The sequence below is a fragment of the Cyprinus carpio genome, chromosome B15 (assembly GCF_018340385.1).
Source record: "Cyprinus carpio isolate SPL01 chromosome B15, ASM1834038v1, whole genome shotgun sequence".
NCBI classification, from domain to species: domain Eukaryota; kingdom Metazoa; phylum Chordata; class Actinopteri; order Cypriniformes; family Cyprinidae; genus Cyprinus; species Cyprinus carpio.
In genome coordinates, this window is record NC_056611.1 from 9,441,208 (window position 1) to 9,468,400 (window position 27,193).

The 27,193-nt window shown below is 37.2% G+C and overlaps 1 protein-coding gene across 1 annotated transcript in view; it reads right to left on the reverse strand.

Moving 5' to 3' along the window:
- Window positions 1-5,639: 5,639 nt before the first annotated feature.
- Window positions 5,640-27,193, reverse strand: part of LOC109047031 (prostacyclin receptor-like) — a 40,633-nt gene continuing 19,079 nt past the window's right edge. Inside the window, exon 3 of the mRNA XM_042739144.1 lies at window positions 5,640-6,147. Coding sequence (XP_042595078.1) covers window positions 5,854-6,147 — 294 coding nt within the window. The 3' untranslated portion in view covers window positions 5,640-5,853. The remainder of the gene's footprint in view (window positions 6,148-27,193) is intronic.

Here is a 27,193-nt window from a genome sequence, read left to right on the forward strand (position 1 = left end):
GTAACAGACTACAATTTGTAAGTAATCTACCCAGCTCTGACTATGGCTGGTTTTCATGACAATGATTGAAAATTCACAGACCTGCACTTTTTCAGTATGGCATATATCAATTTAAACAGTACAAATTTACACATTAAGTGGGGTATTGATTGCAAGAGGACAGGATTCACAGTTACAGGTGGTCTGACAACCAGTTACAGAGCAGTGTGATAGACCTATCTATCTATCACATTACAGTATGTTTCTGTATAATGTATATTTACTGTATAATGTAAAATGTAGATGGACTACAGTTACAGTACAGTGCACATTATTTGATTGCATACATGCTCTGTCCACAAATGTTTGAATGACTGAGGACACAGATGTTCTCCCAGCATTGAGCTCTACCTTTTGACTCACCCCAGGCATTGTAAGGTCATAACTGAGAATATGGTCCACAATCAGGGCCCTTATTTCTTTAGAAATGTGCCAATGTCCTTGGCCTCTTCTGCCTCTTCCTCTGTTTTGCTTCACAACCCTTCCACCTCACCTCCTTACGCTTTGTCCTCCCAACTGTTGACCCTGTTCGTTTCCTTTTTGTTCTCCTGTTGTCAGAAATTACGCTCTGTTAATATATGTTTTCCAAATTAAGCTTCATGACATGCATTTTAGAGAACTGGTTGATCATTGGTTGAACTAATGCTTTACATTTCCCCTTCATTAGTGAAATTCAATATTTACTTGTGCAGTTCATCAATTCAGGACACATTTACAAAATAAATAAATTAAAAAATTAAACAAGCTTAGTAGAAATGTATAGAATATATACTTGACAAATTTTGACTAGTTGGACCATTTTGTATTTAATGACTTAAGCAGTATGTTACCAGGTTTACCTGAAAGATCAGTTCTTGATTACATAGTGCTATGTTTCTTAGCTCAATTTCCATTAACTTTAATTCATGATTGTAAAGTATTTAATGACACCTGAGCCGCTTCTTCAAATGAATGAGTATTAAAAACAGCCGTCTGTTGAGAGTCGTACTGAAGTGCCCATTCATTACAGAGAGGGACTGTAAACGCAGGACGGCGGCCCACATCTGTCACGCTTTAAACACTAACCGAAGCATTGCAGCATTACAATAGCCTGAATCAACAGCACAGAGCAAACATACATTTGCTCTCATAAACACACAATGCCAAAATGCCTCTGAGACTCAGTCATATTATGAAACCATTATGTATGCAAGTTTATTAACAACAGGGAGATTTGAAAAAGGGTTAAAGTCGCCATGATGCAATCAAAAGTGACGCTATTTATTTTCTTGATTGTTACTGGTTTTATTGTGAGTGATTCACTGGTGCATTGGTAATCGTTAAATCAGAATAGTGTAATTTGTTCTCCCTGTGATATGATTAATGTGACATTGCTCACATAAGCAAATTTTTGGCAAAATGGTCCATTGTTGTTGATCCCTTGTCTGTTTTCAATAATGAACTTGAACCGGTTTGCAAAATCTGAGTGGGTAAATATTTTACCGTCACATTAAATATATATGTATTCTATTCAAAAGACTGGATTCCTTATGAAAATTCACAAATCAGCTGTAAATTTGACCAAAACTTCTTTGAAGTCTGTGATTCTATGCCACAGCTGAGCCAGTTCTCTTACACAACGGCCACTTTTCATACTCAAAAACCAATGGAAAAAAATAAGTTCTATAAATTAGCCATTTTACTCAGTATGTTAGTAAAGTCAACTTATTTCAGACAGTTTAAAGTTGATATGAAACTATGTTAACAATTAACTAGGTGAAAGTATACACTATGAACTAAAGTAGTTTGTTGTGAATTTTAGGATTATATTCTGATTTCTTTCTAAATCCATTTGTGCTCATCTGTTTAATTTTCATAAAATTCATATCCCTGAAATACTTGGGTATTTGTCCATTTTACAGCTAATACTATAGGATCAGTTCTGGTTTTATTTGGACATTTCAGTATTGATCATGTGATATGAAAGCCGAGAAGAGTTCTGGTTTTATTTGGATATTTCAGTATTGCTCATGTGATGTGAAAGCAGAGAAGTGCTTATATTGGTGGTTGTGTTCCATTTCTCTCTAAACCTCACTTCAAAATCCAAAATTGTGCAATTTATGTTTTGTATAAAATGGTATATTGATTATTCAAATTGCATGCCTGAAGAAACAGACAAAGACTGCATGTTTGTTTGGATAGGGTGTTGTGTTCTTTACTAAGTTTCCATTGTTTCTAGCTTGAGTCAACACTGCATGAACAAACTCAATGTACACCAAGCACTGTACAACACTGTGCAATGAAACACTAAAACACACAATATCATGACACGAAAGGGCATGCGATTTACATCATGCATGTAGACACTGCACACTTACAGTATATCAAACATGGTGAGGAAGTGAATTTAAACTGCCACTCTACAGACTTTAAGTCAAACCTGTTACGCTGTCTACACCGATGCTGCAGGACCTCAGTTAATTAGTTTGTTTAGTTAGTTAAACTTCCTGATCCTCCTGAACTAGAAATAGACTGTTAGGTCATTCTCTGGGAAAAAAAAAATAATGGTCGTTTGTGTGATAAATGTAATCCTATGACAGGATACTGAATTTATTTGTATTATTTCTTAGATTTACCTATTTAGAGCAAACATAATATATATATATATATATATATATATATATATATATATATATATATATATATATATGAATTTGAAAGATCCCATTCAACACTGTTAGTTTAAAAGAATAAAATCAAATGTTTTGCTTTTAATCAAATTAAAATATCATCTATGTAGTTTTCTAAAATGCTTTATGTATTTTCTGAGAATTATTTTCTTATTTGTTTTTTTTAAGATATTAATAATAATATTAATAATATTACAACACTAATAATATTAATATTAATATTATTAGCATTGCTAGTCAAGCTAAGGTTATTATTACGCATATTAGACTTCTACCCTGAAACATTTTCTCTGTAACAGCGTTGAAACAAAAGAATAATTGTGTGGGTTATTCCTTTTTTCTCAGTGTAATGTATGATTTATTTCAAGGCACAACAAAAGTGAGCAATACTACCAGAATATATTAAGCTGTTTATTGAAATTATAAATAAATTACAAATATACTTCGATTAGGTTAAAAAAAGTACACTTCCATAATGTATTTAAAGTGCATTATTTTTGCACACTAATTTTGTACTTAATACACTAAAAAAGAATTCTTTAGTACTTAAGATCATCTAAGTGTACTCAACTGTGCTATTTTGGAACACCATGAATAAGAACTAAAATCCACTTTTAACAAACTATCTCTGTATTTAAAAAAAAAAAAAAAAAAATTTAGTCAGCACTTGTAGTAGACTTGAGTGGCAACTAAATACATTTTGTTTTAAATACAGAGATAGTATGTTAAAAGTGCATTTTAGTTCATATTCATGGTCTCCCAAAATAGCACAGTTGAGTACACTTAGATGATCTTTAATTTATCTTAAGAAGTACTAAAGAGTCATTTTTAGTATATTACAGTAAGTACAAAATTAGTGCACAATTATAGAGCACTTTAAGTACTTTAAAGTGCACTTGTTTTTCACCTGGGAAATAAAGTATCACTTTATGATTAACCATAGGGCTAGTAAATAATAAATAACAATTTAACAAAATAATAACTAAATACCAATTTGGGTCTGGTTCCACAGTAAAATTTTCAAATGAAATGAAATGAAAATGTATTTTCTTGCAATGTTTCCTGAGAATGACCTTTGTAAAGCTTATAATGAAACTATCAGTTTTTGGTATCCATGTTTTGTAACAGACCAATGTACTACAGCAGCGGCAGTTTTAGCTGCAGATAGCTTCAAAAAGAGTATATAAATGTTTACAGTAATCATACACCGTATCGTACTGTATGTATTTTAAAGACAGATATCCATGTTTTTGAATGAAACATTTAGGGTGATATCAGTAGCTTTGAAAGCAGGTATGAAAGCAAACATGCATTGTGTTTAGATTCATTTAAACTGTATACATCAACTGAATTAGAAACATACTGTATGGTCAAATGTATTTACACTATACAGAAGTTTTTCCTCTAACACCGTATACTAACAGACATGACATGCTAAAGAATCTAGAGATACAAGCCATCTCTTCATGTAAAATTTTGTTCTAATTAAGCTGATCGCTTGGTTTCTATTTTAGTGGCTGGGGAGCCCCGCCCACAGTGCAATCTTATTGGTCCAAACTCCTGTACGACAAAGCTATTTGTTAAAATCGCCCCTGGTTATGATCTTAGTCATTTATTTTTATTATTTACATTAAATTATTACAGTTAAATTAAATTAGCTATTCATGCATACCTCTATGAAATAAGTGAAATGTAATTTTTCAATTTTCAACAAAAATGCGCTCTTCCAAAAACACATCTTAACTACACCAAAAAATCTTTTGGTATTGTATCTAGTATGAGTTAATACCAAATAGTCTTTTGACATCTGAAATTGTTACCTGGTATCAATAATTCAATTCAATTCAATTCAAGTTTATTTGGATAGAGCTTTTTACGATACAAATTGTTGCAAAGCAACTTTACAGAAAATTAAGTTTCTACAATATTTAGTAGTTATCTTAAACTTTGTTTCTCACTTTTTTATGTTGAATTCATTCTGAATTGTTTTAAATTGTACGTCATCAAATTTGCTGAAAAATTAATTAACAACAATTAATAAGCGGCTTAATAACTTCTGTGTAAATGTTTCTTCATGAGTTAATGCAATTGCCTTCACTGTTTGATGCTTTAACTGCTTCCTTCAGATTATGAAAAAACAAACCAAGCTGTATGAATATTTAATGAGACAGCTGTAACATTCCAGCACATATTTTGTCACACAATAAACCCTTGACACTGCAGTTTGGGTTTGCATAAAAGTGTGCTGGTTTTAGAAGGACGTTAACCTTTAAAGCATTAAAGTGATATATGCTAAGTGTTTTCCACCCCATATCCTGGTTGCATGTGGTTATTAACTTTTAATATATTCAGTGGCTCTGCTATAAATTAAGGCTTCCCCTTCCATTAGTCTTTTACTGAGCAAGTTGGTGGTCAACTTCATTTTCTCATAGTTCATAATGTTCTATGCTTGGTGATTATTGGTACACTTGTGGTATGTGCCAGTTCCTCAAATGGACATTGGTTGTTTTTTGTCTTCACATCTTTGCTCAAAACTCTGTGACAACTTGACAGAGCCACTGAATTTGGGGAAGTCGTGGCCTAATGGTTAGAGAGTCGGACTCCCAATCGAAGGGTTGTGAGTTCGAGTCTCGGGCCGGCAGGAATTGTGGTTGGGGGGAGTGCATGTACAGTTCTCTCTCCACCCTCAATACCATGACTTAGGTGCCCTTGAGCAAGGCATCGAACCCCCAACTGCTCCCCGGGCGCCGCAGCATAAAAATGGCTGCCCACTGCTCCGGGTGTGTGTTCACAGTGTGTGTGTGTTTCACTGCTCTGTGTGTTGTGCACTTCGGATGGGTTAAATGCAGAGCACGCTTTTTAGTGATGAGCATTGGTTCACATATTTACAAAAAATTAACTTTGCTTCACATCTTTGCTCAAAACTCTTGCACAAAAGAGCCTGTTTAGTGATGAGCATTGGTTCACATATTTACAAAATATTTCCCATCCATCACCAATGGAGAGGAAGCAGGTCCTTTGACATCCATGCTTTTATATTTGGTTCTTAGAACCACTAGATACATTGAGGCAGTCTTTTCAGGCTTCTAGGTCTCACCATCTTCTTATATCTCATTGCACGTCATCATAAGTGCATTGTTGCTCATTAAGGCCTCACTGGGGGAGGCTGCAGTAGACTAAGTTTCTTAGTCTGGATGCTGGAGCTGTGTTTGGCATCTCCAGTCTCCATGGGGAAGGACAGGGAGTTTTGAGCTGTGGTTTTCACTGAGTGTCTGGGGAAGCAGCAGCGGAAGAATGCCCGGATGTGGTGGAAGACTGCCTTACGGAAGATGATGAAGATCCAGGGGTCCAAGATGGGGTTAAATGCAGAGAAGCGGAAAGCCGTTAGGTTCTGCTGATCATTCCCAACCGGGCTAATAGCGTTCAAAAAGCCACAGATCTGAGGAGGAGAGAGAGAGCATTTAGAACAGTGGGAGACAAACAAGACCACTGCCAACTATCACATATTGCAACGTAATTGTATAAGTATCGGGAAGCAGTTTGTCCCGGATTTTAGTGCCTTACACCCAAACAGCTGCAAACACTTTAGTATTTTTTGCAAGTTGAAAAGATTTGCAATTGTCAAAGATTACAATGACAGATCAGAATGGACAATAAATTGTAAAAGTTGGACTTGTGAAATCTGATGTTCGCAAGTCTCTGAAGTCAAGCCTCAAGTCTTATTTTTTGTAACGAGTCCAAATGAAGCAGCAAATCTGTTCCCAGTCACAATTCTTTAGTATTACAATTTGCAAAGTAGACACCAAACTGATGTGTCTAACAGTGGTTGACACTTTAGTATGACATTAAAATGATTTAATTCTATTTCAGATGGCATACTGTATGTGGTAAAATGTGGAAATGGATTGTCCCTTATTGTCCTCTCCAAAAGTCTCAGACTACTATAGTCTACAAGTAATCCAAAGACAACACAATAACTATATGTATGTATGTATGTATACTAATAACAACCACATGATTTCAAGAAGTAGATGTAAAAAACATTCTTCTTGCATCATTTTCTTGTACCATGGTTTGTCAAAAGTACACAATTTCAAGAAGACAAAACAAGTTTTCACTGAAACCACGAGGAATGGCACAACATCCCTGCAGAAACTCCTTCTTTGAATGACTGTGTTATTACCAGCTCCACATTTTCTGCAATAAATATTCAGCAGATTTGTTTTGTGATTAAGGCTGTTCTGGAAAAACACATCTGGAGGCATAGGTTGCGAGTGTTTGGACTAAATCTCACAATCCAACACTATTGCTGTAGATGAGAGGAAACACAGCAGATGTGGAGTGTCTCGTTTCACTGTTCTCAAGAGAATTAATTCCCACCATTACACCAGCTCTGATTTTAATTGTTGCGTAGGATGGATAAAGATCATTTATCAAATGCTGAACAGCAGTCGTCAAACTTTTGGCACAAAACCTGTTTTGTACATTTCCAGTGCACGAAAATGAGCCATTTCCTCAAATCTGACATGTTTTTCTTCAAGAGAGGAAATTAAGGCATGTTTCAAATTCCAGACATCTCATTTCTTAATCAAATTCACATTAGATTTCACATCCAACCAAATTAAATACACCTTTGCTGCAAATGTAACATCCATGACACTGAAAATGAAAAAGAGAGTCGCGGTTAAATCAGATTACCCTAAATTTAATGGCTACCCCTCACATACTGTGTATGCACCTTCATTATGGAAATGCCATGAATAGAATTTTCATCATTATACTGAAAGCAGAACAACATCTGCTGATACCAGTACTGGCAGTTTGATGGTTTTGCCTTTTTACTGCCACCTTGTTTTAAAACGAGCCAAAAGATGTCTTCATTGAATGATTTTCCCAGTGCCTTTAGACTGACAGGACAAAACTGACTGATAGTTTTATCTGACATAATCTGGAAATGTCCATTAGAACAAATTATTACTACTATAGGCTAGCAACAATGTTTAGCCAATAAAATAGAATTTTAAACACAAGCGTCAACCATCAATGCCAGGAAAATCATGTTTAGATGCTCTAAATGGTCATTAGCCTTCTGAACATTTTGTTGCTCTTTTCTTGCCAAGAGATTGATAGCAAATGATATCTTGGCAATTAATTGTATTTCCCATATGTGGCTTTGGTGCTGATAAAATATCAAGATTAGAGACGCTAAAGTATCAGCTACTATTTAAGGTCTAGATGCTGCCTTAATCTTACTGAGACGATATCTTGCTTCAGAGCATTAATATACAGCCAGATGAGACTAAATCTACTAAAGTTAGCAGCTTTGTGAGAAAAACTGGATGCATTTTGTTGGGGCAATCTTGCACTGATCTATCTATCTATCTATCTATCTATCTATCTATCTATCTATCTATCTATCTATCTATCTATCTGTGTTACTTACTGTTAGTTTTTATAGAAAGTAATGCATTACGTTACTTTTGCGTTATTTGTCTTTTTAATAACAAAAGCCAAAAAGTTATATTTTTGGGAACTGTAAAGGCCCTTTCACACCAAAAGTGAAATTAATAAACTTCAGGATGAAGGAAGTGCTTCTGCACCTCACTCTCAATTTCTCTATTTGAACTCTATATGAACGAATTTCCATAACAGATTATGTATGTAATGGTAACATGGGGTCAGTAAATAAATGGGAAAACAAATTGTGTTACTTATTTGAAAAAGTAACTCAGATATTTCATTGTAAATTTAAACCCAGATCTGAACCTAGATATGAGACAAACAGATCTGGGAAGACCTGTATAGTTTCTCTACTGGCAAGAACTGCTACTGTTCTTTGTTTGGAAGAAATCTTCAACACGGTCTACAGCTGCTGCGCTGTGATGATGTCATCGTTTATATTCCATCATCACAGATGCGTTGAGACTCAACACTGACACCTGATATGCTGAAGTACAAAGTGTCCTGGATGCTGAGGGAGCCAAAAATCCTTGATAGATCAACACACTGGCTGCTCTTTGTGCCATTTCATCCAGCGATTATGGTATGAAACATATTAGTTAGCCATGAGTGATACTAATAACCCTGTCACTGATGTGTCAAACTTCATGGTAGGTTTTCGTGTCTCTGAACACATAAATTGCCACCCGGTACCACCAGCTCTGGTTGTCATCACTCGTCAGCATCACTCGTTGTCAAAACACCAAAGGCAAACACACCCCACAACATTCCCCTACATGTCCTTAGGACCTCATATGGTCCTCCAGCACTGTGACACTCGCTCCGGTAGGTCGCAAATCATGCTGTGACAGACGTCTCTATGCTATTGAAGTGTCTGTCCTTTTGGATTTACCATCCAAACTTTTCACACACACAGTGGCATTTGTGTTTGTGAGAATGCAAGTTGCTCTCCAAAGGTAATTTATTTGGAGAAAAGTGTGGCCGGGAGCATGCAAATTATATGTGACCAGTAGTGGTTAATTTATTTTAGAAGAACTTCACATGAACTGCATCCCAAAACAAACAACAAAACTGACTCAGGTCTCTATGGTACTAAATTATATTTATGGAATAATTATGATCAATTTATTATTGTTGATCCATTTATTACTGAAAATGAAATGTCCATTTTAAAACACAGTAAGAAAAATATCAACCCCCCCCCCCCCCCTCTCTCTCTTTTAAGACACTTGGCAGATTATTGCTGAAGAAAAATATTAACATGTAAGAGTTAAAAAAAAGGTACAGAAGTTTATTTTTTATGTAAAACCACACAAAAATACTATTTATATATTATACAATGTATTACCAAAACATGTATTACTCTAAAACTTCATAAAAAAATCAGACCAGTTGTGTTCCAAATTTGAAGTTGATATCTTTAAAAATGAACATTCGGTGAGATTTTGATTGGGTGCAGTACCAATTATTCTTGTCAACAATTTGTGCTCTAAAGAAAGTTATACAGGTCCTTCTCAAAAAATTAGCATATTGATGACAAAGTTCATTATTTTCCCATAATGTAATGATAAAAAACCCTGCTGACAAGATCACTTACATAATTGAATCCACAACAACTGAAATATTTACAGCCACTTTCAATAGGACCATGAGACCCATGTTAATAGCTGCATGATTTTACTCCTACAGCAACTCATGAAACAGTCAAAAATTCCTATCTCCGCTAATTAGCATATGGTATTCGCCGCGACAAATTTAAAAGCCCGCACAAAGTGTTTTTAATACAGATCTTTTTCAACCTCAAATAATTATGTTCACAGACGGTGAACCAGATACTTTTCCCACAAGCAGTTTGCAAAATGATCAGATCTTTTAATGCGGCGTGGCACAGGAGGCAACCCATTTAAACTGTGGCAAGACTGAGTGTGAATCCGCTCAGCCCACTGATTCAACTTCGATAGAAACCTAAAGCTCCCACAAGTGTTGGGTCTTGTTTCTCTCATATTTCTCGTCCTACAATAAACCACAGATCCTTCACCTATGGGACTTCAGAACTTATAGTCATGGCAGGCCAGATTGAGCACAGTAATGCCAATGGTCAGCAAACCATGAACCAGTGTTTTGAGCAATTGATTGAGCAGACCCAGTCGTGCAAAAAAACTAAATCTTCAATTTCCATAAAGCTTTTCAGAGATGGAAGCTATGAAGTTGCTCCAAAGATCTCCTTAAAATGCTAGCTGCATTGACCCACTCCATATATAAACACACAGTTTCTCCAACACCCACGCTCCAGACATCCATCTAAGAACCCAGACCAAACACTGACCTGTGGGTACCTTTTTCATCACTCGACTTCATATCATCATTTTGGCATTCTCTTCTGCAACGACCTTCCTGGCATTCTGCTGTCACTTCCCCTTGTATTTCCGAGTGACTTGCAAATTTGCTTTCATCCGACAAAAGTAAACTTTGACCATGAAAACCATTGCTGCCATGCTTCTCTGAGCCCATGTCAAGCGCTTCTGCCGCTGTTTCTTTCAAAAGCACACGCCTATGCACGGTTATTGTCATCTGATGTTTGAGACTCCAAGACTCCCGTAACTTCTTCCCAAGTCTGGACATCGGTCACCAGGGTCTCCACAATCTTTGGGCCTCAGCTGCCTGTCCGAGACCTTTTTTTCGTTGTTTTAAGGGCAGTCAAAGTTATTTGTCCACAAGCAATTCCTTCCCACAAACGTATATAAATGCTATATGCTATTATTGATACATCACTTAATGGGAACAGCCTATTCGTTTTTAGAAATTTTACTTTCTGTGTCTTTTTTTTTTTTTTTTTTTTTTGGGTCATTGATGGCCTTTCTGTAGACAGCAGTTGAAACAATACTAAAAACTTAATTAAATAAAACAAATCAAGCATAAATACCAAAGTAAAATAAATCAAATCAATATAATCAACATAATTAAATAAATACAGTAAATATAACATTATTAAATTTTTTTTTTTTTGATTCAGATATTAGGTTAATTTTTGTTTTTTTCACACATGAACCTTTTTAATGACATGCTAATTTTTTTATTTGTATTTAGGGGGGGCCGTCGACTTTGCATGAGCTTGTATGCCAAAATCATCAATATTAAAAAACAATTTGGTGATTATTTTTGTGAAATCAAAATATCATGGCGTGTGCAATGAATCTAAAATATATGAAAGCGATAGATTTTATCATTACACTAAGGCAAATAGCAAATGAGATGTTATTTCACAATATGCTAAATTTGCGATTTTGCTTTAGTGACCCCATGTACATATGGCATGGAGATGAGTAAATTTTGATTAACTTTTATTATATTAGCTGTATTCTGAATTTTACAGGTTTTGTTGAACTAAATAATTAAACCCTGTGATAAATACAGCCCTCTCTCAGACCCATGAGGTTAACAGCTGCAACATTTTACTCCTCCACAGCACTTTGTTACAGTATTTATTTATTTATCCGCTACTTAAGTTTCATGTATTCGCCGTGCAAATTTAGAAAGGACAAAACGCCCTTTATTTTTAGGTGTTATTTAGTGTTTTAATAATTGTTTTTTTGAAATCAAAAACTTGTGGCAGCATCAATCTTTTTCTCAACCAATTCCTATCTCAAAAACATGAAGTTTCACCAAACCTGTGAAGGAAGGATATCATTTCCCACATCAGCAGTTTTTGTATTACAAAAGTGTAACCTCAAATCATTATTAAACACTCAATAGTGGTCGATGACCCCTTTTGCAAACTGACCTGCTTGAAGCGGGCGTGGCATGGAGGCAATCCGCCTGTGTTTCACTGCTGAACCCAATGGAGGCCCAAATGCTTCGATAGCGGCCACTTAAGCTCATCCAGAGTGTTGGGTATATTTATGACCTCAACTTTCTCTTCACAATATCCCACAGATTCTCTATGGGGGTTCAGGTCAGGAGAGTTGGCAGGGTCCAATTGAGAGCACACAGTAATACCATGGTCAGTAAACCATTTACCAGTGTGGTTTTGGCACTGTGAGCAGGTGCCAGGTCGTGCTGAAAAATTTAAATCATCATCTCCATAAAGCTTTTCAGCAATGGAAGCATGAAGGGCTCCAAAATCTCCTGGTAGCTAGCTGCATTGACCCTGCCCTTGATAAAACACAGTGGACCAACCCAGAGCTGACATGGCACCACCCTGACCATCACTGACTGGGGTACTTGACACTGGACTTCAGGCAGATTGGCATTTCCTTCTCCCCCACTCCACTCTTCCTCCAGACTACTGGCACCTTGATTTCCGAATGACATGCAAAATTTGCTTTCATCCGAAAAAAGTACTTTGGACCACTGAGCAACCAGATGTCCAGTATGCTGCTTCTCTGTAAATGTCAGGTGCTTCTGCCGCCTGTTTCTGGTTCATAAGCATATACATCCTTATGCACGGTGGTTCTGGATATTTACTCCAGACTCAAGTCCACTGCTTGGGCAGGGATCACCCAGGGTCTGGAATCGGTCCTTCTCCACAATCTTCCTCAGGGTCCGGTCACCTCTTCTCGTTGTGCAGCGTTTTTTTTGCCACAACTTTTTCCTTCCCACAAGACTTCCCAAAAAGTATGCCTTGATACATACACTCTGGGAACAGCCTATTCGTTCAGAAATTTCTTATTTGTGTCTTACATTCTCGCTTTTTTTACTGCTCAATGATGGCCTTCTGGACAGCAGTCAGGTCGGCAGTCTTACCCATGATTGCGTTTTGAGTAATGAACCAGGCTGGGAGTTTTTAAGCCTCCAGGAATCTTTATAAGGTGTTTTAGAGTTTATTTATTATTCAGATGATTAGGTTAATAGCTCGTTTCAGAGAACCTTTATGAATATGCAAATTTTTAGAGATTTATTTTTTGGGTTTTCATGAGCTGTATGCCAAAATCATCAGTATTAAAAATAATAAAAAAGAACTGAAATATTAAGTTTGGTGATCAAAATATTAATCTAAATATATGAAAAGTTAAATTTTATCTATTACACTAAGGAAAATAATAGAACTTTTATCACTAATAATGCGAATTTTTTTGAGAAGGTACCTGAAATAGCATATTACAAATAGTGGCAAGATGCTATCCACTTCAGTATTGTTTTCCATTATATTATTATTCTGCTATTTATACGTATTATTGCAAATAATTCAAATTATTAAATGGATGCCACCTTATTTAGACAAAAAAAGCCCTCCCTACACCTACCCTAACCCTACCCGATACTTTATTTTCAGCTTTTCGATTATTTCCTTAATTTTTATTGAAAATAAATGCCTTTCTGACATGAAATTAGATTTAAAAAGGGAAGAAAAAAGTTTGGCAAAAGGCGCATTTGAACTCGGATCGATGGTGTCCAAACCAAGGCCTGCATGCCAAAGTTGGCCCATGATGACTTTTCTTTTGACCCGCCATGCCAAATTTTCATTTCTAATTTATCTTTTGTTTTAACATTTTATTATTTTTATTTTTTTTCATTTGAAATATAAAGAATTCTAATAATAATATAGTTGGATATAATGCAACATCTACTTTCGGCCCCCAGCCATAAATCAAGTTTGATTTTTGGCCCTTGAGCCACTCTGCCTCAATGTTCAAAGACAGCACAAAGGTGACTGCACATGTTTTGCTTCAGCATTACATCTATTCCTGAAAAGCATTGGTCATAACGAAACAGCATGCAGCAGTAAAAAAGAGACAAGTCAGACTCACTTATACCATAAGTTTCTGTGTTAACTGCCTGGAAGTGCACAAGCCACATTTCCACACACAGAACATCTTATAAGTCATTTGACTTTTCAATATGAGATACAATAACATCTAACCTACTTTATGCATCTCACAGTTCCCTAAATAGCAGCAAGTCGGTAACACATTACGCTTTTCTGTCCTTGAGAATCAGATTATGTTTCACTATAAAATGAATTAAATTATTTAAAAGACATTTACTACAGAGTCAAGTGAGAATTCAGGTAATACTGACACAAATGAAGGTGGATGAGTGGCCACGTGCAAACCTCAACATCAGCCATCGGCAAAACAGGAACGTGGCATAGTGTCATATCCTCCCAGGCCTGTTCGACCACTTAAGAAAGGGACGACCATTCATTTCACAACCCTCCCTGTCTATGACTCCTTGCGTAACATTGCCTTCTTCTCTTTTGTTCCTTCACTTTTTTGTCAGTCCATATGTACCAAGCCTTTCCTGGCACCATTACAAAAGTGAAATACATTTCTATTTCTGTGTCAGGGTGAGCCTGTTTCACTGAAAACAGGTGAAAAAATCCCCTAGACGTGCACTGAATGAGGCAGCCAGGCAGTCATTAATTCTGATAAAGAAATGTGACTTGAGCTAGTAAGCAGCAACCATATAGCAAGCCTTTAGTAATGCCCCAAATATGACTCCGAACAAGCAACCAGAGATAAACCAGAATACGTTGCAAAGAAACACTCAGCAAACACATGGCTGCAAGTTTTGCAAAGGCAAAAATATTTTCTTTAGAAAATGTGAAAATCTAAATGTTTATTTGTAGGTTTTGCAGTGACCTGAAACTGTTAATGGTCAATTGTTCGCAACATTTGTGTTGAAACAACCAATTCAGGGCTGTGGACTATGTTGTTTTAATTAAAACTCTCAACAGCTAAAGTGTGTGATTTATATCAGTATTTATGTTTTCTTACCACATATCTGAAAGCAGTCATCAGATTTGGCAAGACGTGACCTAGACAACAACCAGTGCCGGTCCAGATTGGCCCCAGATCTGGGCCAACACTATGATGCTGTCTGGGGAACTAATAGAAAAGAAAAACATCTTGAAGTCACTTTGGAAGAAAAAATCATACTTTTTCAAACTGTTTAGTAATGACTAATGAACTGGAATAAGTTTTTTTTTTTTTTTAGTAATTTGCATAAACCTAGACTATTTGATACTTCTGAGAAATAAAATGCTGCGCTGAGAACCATTAATGTTTTTCATTTAAGTGTAGTTGAACCTCCAACACACTGGGAGATTGAATTCAATGGTCAGCTCTGAACTTTTTACACATGAGACTCCATAGTGTCATTCGAGAAATGATCTCCAGACTACTTGAATTAGAGGATGGAAATGTTGAATAAACACACAAGCACTTCTGAATCATTAGTGTAAGCAGACTGAACTGTAGGGGCATTATTCATATTAGAAAAGGAGGCTGGAAAAGATGAGGAAAACCTCATAACAGATGATCTTCAGAAAAGACCACGCTCTGTGATTGACAGTTCACCTTGAGACAATAAACAAACCCTCAACCATGAACGTGGTTTTTTTGGATCAACATTACTCATTAGCATGTACTTATTACGAACACAAATTTACATGTGGTTTCTTTTTTTCTTGAGTCTTCGGGAGGACTAAAAATAAATGCAGACCTTTTTAATGTAACATAAACTGAGTAGACTGCTCCAGATCTAGTCTGGTAAAAAAAAAAAAAAAAAAAAAAAAAAATTCTTTTCTTTGGACAAGAACAACATCTACAAAGATAAGAAGACAAAAAAGGGGGAAACCCATTTCTACCTCCGAGTTAAAACAAAGAATTAGTGGCACTGTGAGATAAAAAGTTTCAGCTGTAAAAAAATAAAAAATATAAATCATAATTATGAGAAAAAGACGCAAATTCATGAAATTTACATTTAAATTTAGAAACAAGGTTGTATTGCAAGCTATTTACATTGCAGGATTTAAGTAACATTCAGAGTTATAAAGTCGTAATTTCAATAAAGTTGTACTGCAAAATATAGTCAAACTGCAAGATTTAAAGGCACACTGTGAGATAAATGTCACTCTCTGAAATATAAAGTTGCAATTATAAAAAACAAAGTGGAGATGAGAACTTAGGTTTCGATTATAGATAAACGTACCTTGACCATCATTTGTATCCCCTATTGCACTGTGGGTAGTTACGTTATTTCTGATTTAAAGAATTTTATCCGTCGACACCTCCCCCCCTACCTAACTACTTGAAGTGTCTCTTTTTTTCTTATTTGGTGTTGTGGTTTAACCTTATCCCGTTCCCTGCCACACTGACGGAACCAGGCTTCTTTAGGTTTGTGCCTTTCTGACAGTTATCCGTACCCCGGCGATGCACACACCCACCCACTCACTCACACACAGTTTCCCTCATTACGCTGATACTCAGAGGTGGAAAGTCACGAATTACATCTTACTCTTGGTACTGTAATGAGTAGCTATTTGTGTTATTTATACATTTTTTCAGGGTAAAATTTTTAATAATCTTGTGTTAAAAAAAATTTTTTACTTTTACTAAGTATATTTTTGTTTGAAGATTTGTACTTCGCTACATTTTAAGCACATGTCATTACTGAGTAAACAAAAAAAAATAAAAATTGCTCACCTGGAAACCATTGCAGTAGGCTAAATCCCCATTTCTCCCTCCATTCCATGGCAGTTCCACCGAGATGCAAACGGGTGCTAAAATCACAAGAAAGAGCAGAAGGCAAGAACGGCAGGTGGCAGAACCAGCTGGAAAACAAAAACCTACTGAATTGATTCCACGAATCCGGATATATCTCCTACAGACATCCTTCTAGACGTGATACCTCTGCCCCTCTTCTCTCTTCCCACACACGATTTTAAGCTCTCCATTATGAGTGTAAGCTTGCTTGCTTTTTGTATTCCTTTCCATTTAGGGAGCAACACCAAATAGCCCGTCGTCAACAATCTCGACCTCACCCCTTGTTGACTATTTTACTCATGTGTATTCGTATTGGTAATGGTAAATGTATCTGGCACGCGCTTGCCTGTGTCGTGTGTTTATCCTAATATAAGCTGCAAGTTTATGCTATCCCCACCCAAGGTTTACCACTGTATTAGCCCACATATCACATGACAGCCTTTGGTGACGGTGCCCCCCCGTCGTGTTTCGCCGCCATATATATTGTTGTTATTCCTGCTGTATTTAATATCGCACAATTGTTGTATAATGACTTGTTGCGTTTAACATTATTTTGTCCACGCTCTTCGGCCCCAAAAAAAAAAACAACCAACAACTACTCCTACAGAGTGCTGTGAACGCTGTCTAGTTAAGATTTAGACTTTGTGCGGGCTATGTGCCAATCTATTAATTCCCTTTAGTTGTTTTATTCTGTGCTACCGTAGTGCGATAATTCACCCCTGTCCAGCGCCACAACTGCATTAACCCTGCTCACACACTTAGTGTCATCAGAAAATTTATATTCTTTTAGATTATGTCATATAATAATAGTTTTTTTTTTGCCACCTGCATATGCGTGACATATAAAGACGCTTGGAGAGACCGGTTTTATTTTCCTCCCCGTCAAAAATCCGTTCTTTCTGTCCTTTTTTCCCCCCACTACGGGATTACCAGTATACATTAACTTGTTATATAAACTTCCCTATATTTGTTGTTTCATAACTATAAACAGGGAAGTTAATTTAAGAGACTTGCATTTTAGACACCGTATTGCCTATTTTTTGCTTTATTTCGACAACATAATTCATTCACCAAACAGATGGTCCACAACAGCACAGTTTGCATTTCACGTGCCCCTAGAGCAAACGTGATGCTTTTTCTAGGTTTCGTTTCTGAATGAAGCAAACCATGCTTTGTTACCCCATTTCTTGTAGTCTCCCTACGGTTTCAATCGCATAGACCGCTTATAGGGGCTTGGGCTTCGATGACGTCATTACTTGGCGTGGCCTGCCAAGCTTGGCTGTTGACCTCCTTTACTGCTACTCGCAGATGTCTGCGCAGGTTTAGACATACTCCCTCTCAGCCCGTGTGTCTTATTTGATTAATAAAAATCTATTTCAACCAGGGTAAACCGTTGCTGTTATTGTGGGGTGTTAACTTGCGCCAACACATAAATAATCGCCTTTGAAAAGAAAATGGACTAAACTTTCGATGCCTTTCCTGCTTGGAGCGTGCGAACCACGGAGACCAAAGTGAGGTTTATAATATAGAAAATTAATTTATATAGCTTAAAGGTAAACACTGGAAAATAAGGGAAATTCCTGGGCACTAATCCAAAATACGGGAAATTTCTACAGTCACTTTCTGTTGCTATCCCTCTGCTGACAGCCAAAAATTCGTAAACAAACGCTGCAGTAACTAAGCGAGATTGTGAAGCTATGTTCTAACGTGACTTTGCTTACATTGGTGTGTGTGAAATCGTGCTATCACAACAACCACGCTGTTATTTAAAAAGGCCCAATATCACGCTAAGGTTGCTTTCAAGTAACGTTAAGCAAAACGTGCGTTCGGAAATTCATATTGTTTTTGCGGTGAAGGGCAACTGTGCTAGCAACAGGAAAACAGCACAGAGACTGACAGGTCCGAGGAAGGGCTAACGGGATATTTACAGGAAAATACTACAACGGGAAGACAGCAGGGAAAAGAGCTTCAAATACATGGAAAACGGAAAAAAAAACGGCGGAGGGTTGACAGCTTACTAACTAACTTTGAAACACATAGTAGTTTTTAAAAGTAATTTGTGAATGGTTGTTAGCACTAACGGTTACAACACTACGACAACTAGGCGGAGTGCAGTTTACCTTTGTCCGGATTATGTATACTGTTTGCCGGCTTTATGAATCTGCAGCTCCTTACCCATCCATTTGTGAACGCACATGAGACTCCAATGACTTGTAGAGTCGGACACTGTTGAAAGTGTAGCCATGTCACAAAACAAAAAAGGTAGCCGAAGATATCTGTAATGCAAAAAGTGCGGAAGCAACTCGTCGTCGGACGTTCTTGCTCCACTCTTTGGTGGGTATTTCAGATGGATCCAAAACCGTTTAATAGTGCGCATTTTGTCCACATACCGATCCTGGCATCCCTACTTAGCGTGTCCCGTAAATCCCCACAAACCTTTTCGCGATTTAATATATTTTCTTTCTCCCAACTCTGTTTCTTCTCGTTCGCCGTGTAGGTTACTTACGAGGCCCTCAACAGACGGCCGCAACATCCAGAAGCAACGCGGCGCCCCCAAGCCCCGATTAAACAGTGGAAGTGCTGACCCTTACTGGCGGTTTTGATTTCACTTTAAAGTATTTTTTTTTTTTATTATTATTCTTGTTTTTTTTTTCAAAATGATGTATTTAAGATTTTATTCTAATATCAAAGCATTATTTCTTCATGTGTACGGTAAATGCAGGTTAAATGCATCATGACCTGCATTCAACAAGTGTGTAATCTAAATGCCCTTCAGCTGAAGATTACATGTGTTGCCTCTGCATTGCAAAGATGAATTTGGTTGATTACTGCTTTAATTACCTTCGCAACAGCCCACCAAATGTCTCTTTATTTATTCTATAACTGATTCCTTTAAAGAAAAACACAACTAGTTCTGAGATTCATAGTCCTATCCAGGGAGGGTGCCAACATCTTAGCCTTCCCTGCGCACGGGACCGACTATCACAGCCTTGCAGAGTCTAGTCCAAACCCTGCTCCGCCACATACATGTAGTTTTCAAATAAGCTAAATAATTGTTAGCTGGATTCGATGTGTTTATTTAGGGTTAAATAAATCTGTGCGGGGCTGTGGGCCCTCTTTTTTAGTTGAACTCTGGTTTGGCACATTGGCCTATCCCATTTTGCCTCCTCCACTGCTTAAAATGTAAGTAAGTAAATTTGACTCTTGAAGTGGAAAATTTAAATAGCTACTTTTACTTTTACCTCTGTGGAGCTCCTTCACGACCCCCCCCATCCCCCCCCCGCCTTAGCTTTTTTTGTTATGGATTTTTTAGGTAAATTTTACTTGTACTTCTTAAGTAAAATTAATTAATGCATTGGTCAAAAATTTGACTTGAGTAGAATATTTCATATTTTGGCTTGTGTATCCTTTTTTCCACTCTGACCCCGCACACACTACAATATAAACGACAATATACCAGTTAATTATAGTATGACGGCCGAGTATCACGATCTGACAATCAACGGTGGGACCAAGAGTAGAAGCTGACTTTGTGACAACGCTCACATAATATCACAGTCTTAAGGCAGGAAGACTAAAGCAGTTTAACCCACCTTATCGGTTTCAGTGTAATATCTGCTGAGCATAAGTGTCGGGATTCTGCTACCTTACGAGCTTGTTCTGACACTGACAAAACCTGTTCCTCCGATCTTGCAGTTCGAGATGAGCTCTGCTGTCTGCCACGCCCCTTGGCCAGAGATACTCACTGAGCCCCTGCTCACACAGCACCATTCTTCACGTTCCATGAAGATTCTTAAGTTTCATGACACCATGTACACTCCACCTCTGCTTACACTCAGATTCATATTCGGTGTGCGCCGCTCCGGCCAGTAAGACTGCGAGATACTGCACCGCACCGTGGAGATAAACACAAACTTCAAAAAACTGATTGTATCAAGACAAAAGGGAAGATCTCGACCAACTGCAAAAGTAAAAGTACAACCCCCGGAGAAACACACAACAGAATATCTGTCCCTCCTGAACGAGAACAGTTGACACTTAATGAGATGCGCCTGGAACATCCAACAGTTTGAATTTCAGACAAGAAAATTTCCAGATTTGATTTCAGACACCATATCAAAGCTCTGTGGGAAACAAGAACCCAGTTATCTAACAAGCTTGTCTTATATGAGTTCAGAATGGTCAAAGATCTCACTATGATTGAATCTCAAACATTCTTATTTTACGGAGCAGAAGACGCTTCGCTTGAGTTAAAGTTTGATGCTTAAAAGGAGACGTAGCTGACCCTCGTGGGCCGAGTTTACATAAACCCAATGATGTATTAAAACCCGGAAAAATGTTTTTTTTCCTTTGTACAGTACATTTGCAATAGTTTCGCGCGTACAGTGCCCCTGTGTCTAAAATTTCATCCCTCACCATCACAGGTGTTCATCAGCAAAACAGTTATGAATCAAGCTAAACACTGTATTTACTATGCCAATGCAGGCCACTTATGATGTTTGACGACTTTGCTGGTGGGGATGCGCATCCCCTTCCTTTACTATACATACGTTCACTCTGACTATTGACAATGACACACGGTAAATTGTGTTTGCGCCATGAGTGTCAACGCTTTTCACAAATTTGCGTTGTCATTAGTCTGTGGCACATGCTAATGCATCTTTCTTAAAAAATCGTTCCTACTTTTGAAATCATTTCAAAAGTTCTGCATTTTCAGACCCCAAAACTGAATGGTAAATGACATGGCCAAAGGGAGAACGCATACTAACAAAGTTTTCACCTGTTTTCAAGTATGCAATAACTGGAAGTTGTTTTGTAAGCCCCCCCCTGAGAAGTCTCTTGATTTTTTGAACGAGCAATAATGTAATAATTCTACTAGGATATCCTCTGCTCCTTCCAGGGCCGACACTTTACCCTCTATCTTTGACACTCTATACCATGGCCTGGTTCCATGTTTTGCGTAGGGTGGACAGTGTCATATTTAACTAGATGCTCGGGCGTGCACTCCGATCTATAATCTCTTCTAGTTCCCGTAGTGTGCGCGCTAGGTGGATAGCGTTGCGTATGCCTTATCGGCTAAGATTTGTCGCCGCCCATCTGGGTCATCGCAGTTATAGCTCACAGGGGTCCTGATTTCCACAACACCTGAGATACAGACGACGAGCACAAAAAACATTAAAACAATATCCAGAGCCAATATGCATGCTTTCTGGTATCGGTATTATGCCATACGAGCTCCGGATGAGTTGCCGTATCTTTTTGACGTTCTAAGGAACTAGCAGATGTACTCTGAAAAGCAACTGAGATCTGGGGAATGTTGCACGTGTTATTCATGCCCACATCTACGACAGGACACGACGCCAGAGACATGATGCTTCAGAGACGCACGAACAGGATATCAAATGCTATAAACATGCGCCTAGTTCTATTGTCTCTCAGGTCACAAAAACATATGTTGAAACCCCAAGAAAGCTGGAAAACACAGTACCATAAGGTGGTAGGTGAAATAGTACATTTTGGAAACATTTTCCAAGAATCTTTTGTCACTCCCAGGGGAAAACAAGGCAGGATATTTGGCATAATATACTTTGAGGATAACTTTTCTCTCTGATGTAAAGCAATACAAGATTTTCAAACTTCCACAGAAAGCATACCACAGGCCCCAAATGTCTAGGGACGTGCACTGAGCACCTGCGCACTTCAAAACATTCTGTGACGCACAGTTGCAACTGCAGTCCCAAAGTGTAGTGTTACAGTATACGAAACACATGCCAAAATAAATCAACTTGCATAGTGTGTTTTATATACCCTTAACATCCCTCCTCAAAAAAATTTTATAAAGGTTCCCTAGGAAAGTAAACATTAAACATACGCTGAGAGTGCCGTGTGACCCAGCCACTGTCCCTGACAGCACTGCAAGACACTTTGTACCAATGTGTCAAGATGATCTCAAAATCATAAACTGTGAACAAAGTCAAACAAAAATAGATTTTCGTATAAGTTTATTTGTAGTTTGCAAGTGACCTGAAACTGTTAATGGTCAATTGTTTCGCAACACTTTGTGTTGAAACAACCAATTCAGGGCTGTGGACTATGTTGTTTTAATTAAAACTCTCAACAGCTAAAGTGTGTGATTTATATCAGTATTTATGTTTTCTTACCACATATCTGAAAGCAGTCATCAGATTTGGCAAGACGTGACCCTAGACAACAACCAGTGCCGGGCGGTATCAGAATGGCCCCAGATCTGGGCCAACACTATGATGCTGTCTGGGGAACTAATAGAAAAGAAAAACATCTTGAAGTCACTTTGGAAGAAAAAATCATACTTTTTCAAACTGTTAGTAATGACTAATGAACTGGAATAAGTTTTTTTTTTTTGGTACTAATTTGCATAAAACTAGACTATTTGATACTTCTGAGAAATAAAATGCTGCGCTGAGAACCATTACTGTTTTTTCATTTAAGTGTAGTTGACCTCCAACACACTGGGAGATTGAATTCAATGGTCAGTAGCTCTGAACTTTTTACACATGAGACTCCATAGTGTCATTCGAGAAATGATCTCCAGACTACGTTAAATTAGAGGGATGGAAATGTTCGAATAAACACACAAGCACTTCTGAATCATTAGTGTAAGCAGACTGAACTGTAGGGGCATTATTCAATATTAGAAAAGGAGGCTGGAAAAGATGAGGAAAACCTCATAACAGATGATCTTCAGAAAAGACCACGCTCTGTGATTGACAGTTCACCTTGAGACAATAAACAAACCTCAACCATGAACGTGGTTTTTGGATCAACATTACTCATTAGCATGTACCCGAACACAAATTTACATGTGGTTTCTTTTTTCTTGAGTCTTCGGAGGACTAAAAATAAATGCAGACCTTTTAATGTAACATAACTGAGTAGACTGCTCCAGATCTAGTCTGCATAAAAAAAAACAAAAAAAATTCTGTGGTTTTGACAAGACAACATCTACAAAGATAAGAAGACAAAAAAGGGGGAAACCCATTTCTACCTCCGAGTTAAAACAAAGAATTAGTGGCACTGTGAGATAAAAAGTTTCAGCTGTAAAAAAATAAAAATATAAATCATAATTTATATTTAAATTTAGAAACAAGGTTGTATTGCAAGCTATTTACAATTCAATATCAAAATAAAATTAACATTAAAAATTATAAATTCCAAAAAACAATAAATTCAAAATGAAAAACAAACTCAAACATTTAAGATTCAAACTCACACATAAAGACAAATGTCACTCTCTGAAATATAAAGTTGCAATTATAAAAAACAAAGTGGCAGTTATGAGAAATTAGGTTAGAATTATGAGAAATAAAATCACATTGCAAGATATAAAGCCACGTCATACAATATGAAAGTCTTATTTTTTTTTTTTTTTTTTTTTTTTTTTTTTTTTTTTAACTCTGAAGCGGAAACAGGCTTCTTTAGTTTGTGCCTTTCTGACATTTATCAAGCGATGCACAAAATATAACAGTTTCTTATCTTGATACTCAGAGGTGGAAAGTAACGAATTACATTTACTCTTGTTACTGTAATTGAGTAGCTATTTTGTGTATTTCTACTTTTTAAAGTAAATTTTTAAAATCTGTAATTTTACTTTTACTTAAGTATATTTTGTTTGAAGATTTGTACTTCGCTACATTTTAAAGCACATTAATTACTGAGTAAAAAAAATAAAATTGCTCCCTGGAAACCACTGCAGTAGGCTAAATAATGGGCAGGAGAGCAAACTGGTGCTAAAATCACAAGAAAGATGCAGAAGGACAAGAAAGGCATGGTGCAGACCCAGCTGAAAACAAAACCCTACTGAAGTTGAACACGAAGGAAATTAAGTGAATCCCTGCCCATATTTAAGCTCTATTATGCAGTGTAAGCTGTGTTTGCCTAGGGAGAACAAACTAGCAGCTTATAAAATCTCGACATCAACCCTTTGCAATCATGTAGAGGTAAGGTAAATACTTGCATCGTTGCATTGGTGGTTAAAATAAAGCTTTGACAGTTTAGCAAAAGGTTTTGCACATATTAGCCAAAAAGACAGTGTGCGGAGTGTGCGATATATATTGTCTGCGATAATATCGTAATTGTTGTTTTAATGATGTTGCGATTTAACATTATCAGTATTTTGCCAAATAAAAAAAAACAAACAAAATACTCCTACAGATTGCTGTGAAGTCTAGTAGATTAGACTAGTGCGTGTGCACATTAAGAGTGCATTCTTTCACTGCGTGATTCAGTCTGTTAAAATGCATTTAATGTATATATACAGAAAATTTATATATTTATATTATGTCATATAATAAATCAATATCAAACGAAGAGTACCGTTTTTTTCCTCCAAAAATCTGTATGATTACATATAGATTAATTTATAACAGTTCAATAAACAGGAAGTTAATTAAGAGACTTGCATTTTAGACACCAGAATGCCTATTTTTGCTTTATTTCGACAACAAAAATCATTCCAAACATATCCACCACAGCACAGTTTTGCATCTGAGCAACGTGATGGTGTTTCGTTTCTGAATGAATCAACCATTTAAATGATTCGGTTCAATCGCAATGACTCGCTTATAGGGCTTGGGCGTCGTGACGTCATTACTTGGCGTGGCCGCCAAGCTTGGCGTGACCTCCTTTACTGCTACTCGGACTGCTGCGCAGTGTTTAGACATACTCCCTCTCAGCCGTGTGTCTTAATTTGATTAATTAAAAATCTATTTCAACCATGGTAAACCGTTGCTGTATTGTGGGGTGTAATAGCGCAACACATAATCGCCCTTTGAAAAAAAAATGGATTAACTTTCCACTTGCTTTCCTGCTTGGAGGCGCGACCACGGAGACCAAGTGAGGTATAATATCTGAAATATTAATTTATATAGCTTAAGTAAACACTGAAAATAACGGGAAATTTCCTGGGCTACTCATCCAAAAATACGGGAAAATTTCTACATTCATCTTTCTGTTGCTATCCCTCTGCTGACAGCAAAAAGTCGTACTACAAAAAACTGCTGCATTAACTAAGCGATGATTGTGAAGCTATGTCTATACGTGACTTTGCTTACATTGGTGTGAAATCGTGCTCTCACAACAACCACGCTGTTATCTTAAAAAGGCCAATATCACGCTAAGGTTGCTTTCAAGTAACGTTAAGCAAAACGATGGTTCGAAAATATCTGTTTTGCTGGAAGGGCAACTGTGTAGCAACAGGACAACAGCACAGAGACTGAAGGTCCGATGGAAGGGCTAAAACGGGATATTTTACAGGAAAATACTACAACGACGGAAGACAGCGGGAAAAGAGTCTCAAATACATGAGCGAACCCCGGAAAAAAAACGGGAGGGTTGACAGCTACTAACTAAACTTTTGAAACACATAAGTTAGTTTAAAAGTACATGTGAATGGTTGTTAGCACTAACGGTTACTAAACTAGCAACTAGGCGGAGTGCAGTTTACCTTTGTCCGATTACTGTATACTGTTTGCCGGCTTTATGATCTGCAGCTCCTTAACCCATCCCTTTGTGAACTGCACATGAGACTCCAATGCTTGTAGCTTCGGAACTGTTTTCTGAAGTGTAGGCGCTCACAAAACAACAAGGTTAGCCGAAGATATCTTGTAATGCAAAAGTGCTCAGCAGCACTCGTCGGTCGGTTGCTCCACTCTATTTTGGGGATTTTCATATTGATCCAAACCGTTAATAGTGCCGATTTTGTCCACATACCGATCCCTGGCATCCCTACTTAGCGTATCCCTGTAAATCCCACAACCTTTTCGCGATGATTTAACATATTTTTTGCTTTCTCCCAACTCTGTTTTCTTCTCGTTCGACTTGCTGTATGTTTACATTCACGAGGCCATCAACATGGCCGCCACATCCCAGAATGCAACGCGGCGCCCAAGCCCTATTAACAGTGACTTGCTGACACCTACTGGCGGTTTTAATTTCACATTTAAAGTATTTTTTTATTATTATTATTTTTTTTTTTCAAATGAGTATTTAAGATTTTATGTCTTATATATCAAAGCATTATTTCTGCATGTGTACGGTAACTGCAGGTTAAATGCATTCATGTCCTGCATTAAACAATGTGTAATCTAAATGCCACTTCAGATGAAGCTTCAGTGTTTCCTCTGCATTGCAAAGATGAATTTTGTTGATACTGCTTTAATTTACCTGGTAACAGCCCAAATGTCTTATTATTCTTAATAACTGATTCCTTTAAATAAAAACAACTAGTTTGAGATTCATAGTCCTATCCCAGGGGTGCCAATCTCAGTTACTGGAGGGCCGCAGCCTTGCAGAGTCTAGTTCCAACCCTGCTCAGACACACATACATGTAGTTTTCAAATAAGCCTAAATAATTAGATTAGCTGGATCAGATGTGTTTATTTAGGGTTATATATAAACTGTGCAGGGCTGTGGCCCTCCAGGAACTGAGTTTGACACATTTGGCCTATCCCATTTTGCCTCCCTCCCACTGTTAAAATGTAAGTAAGTAATTTGTACTCTTGA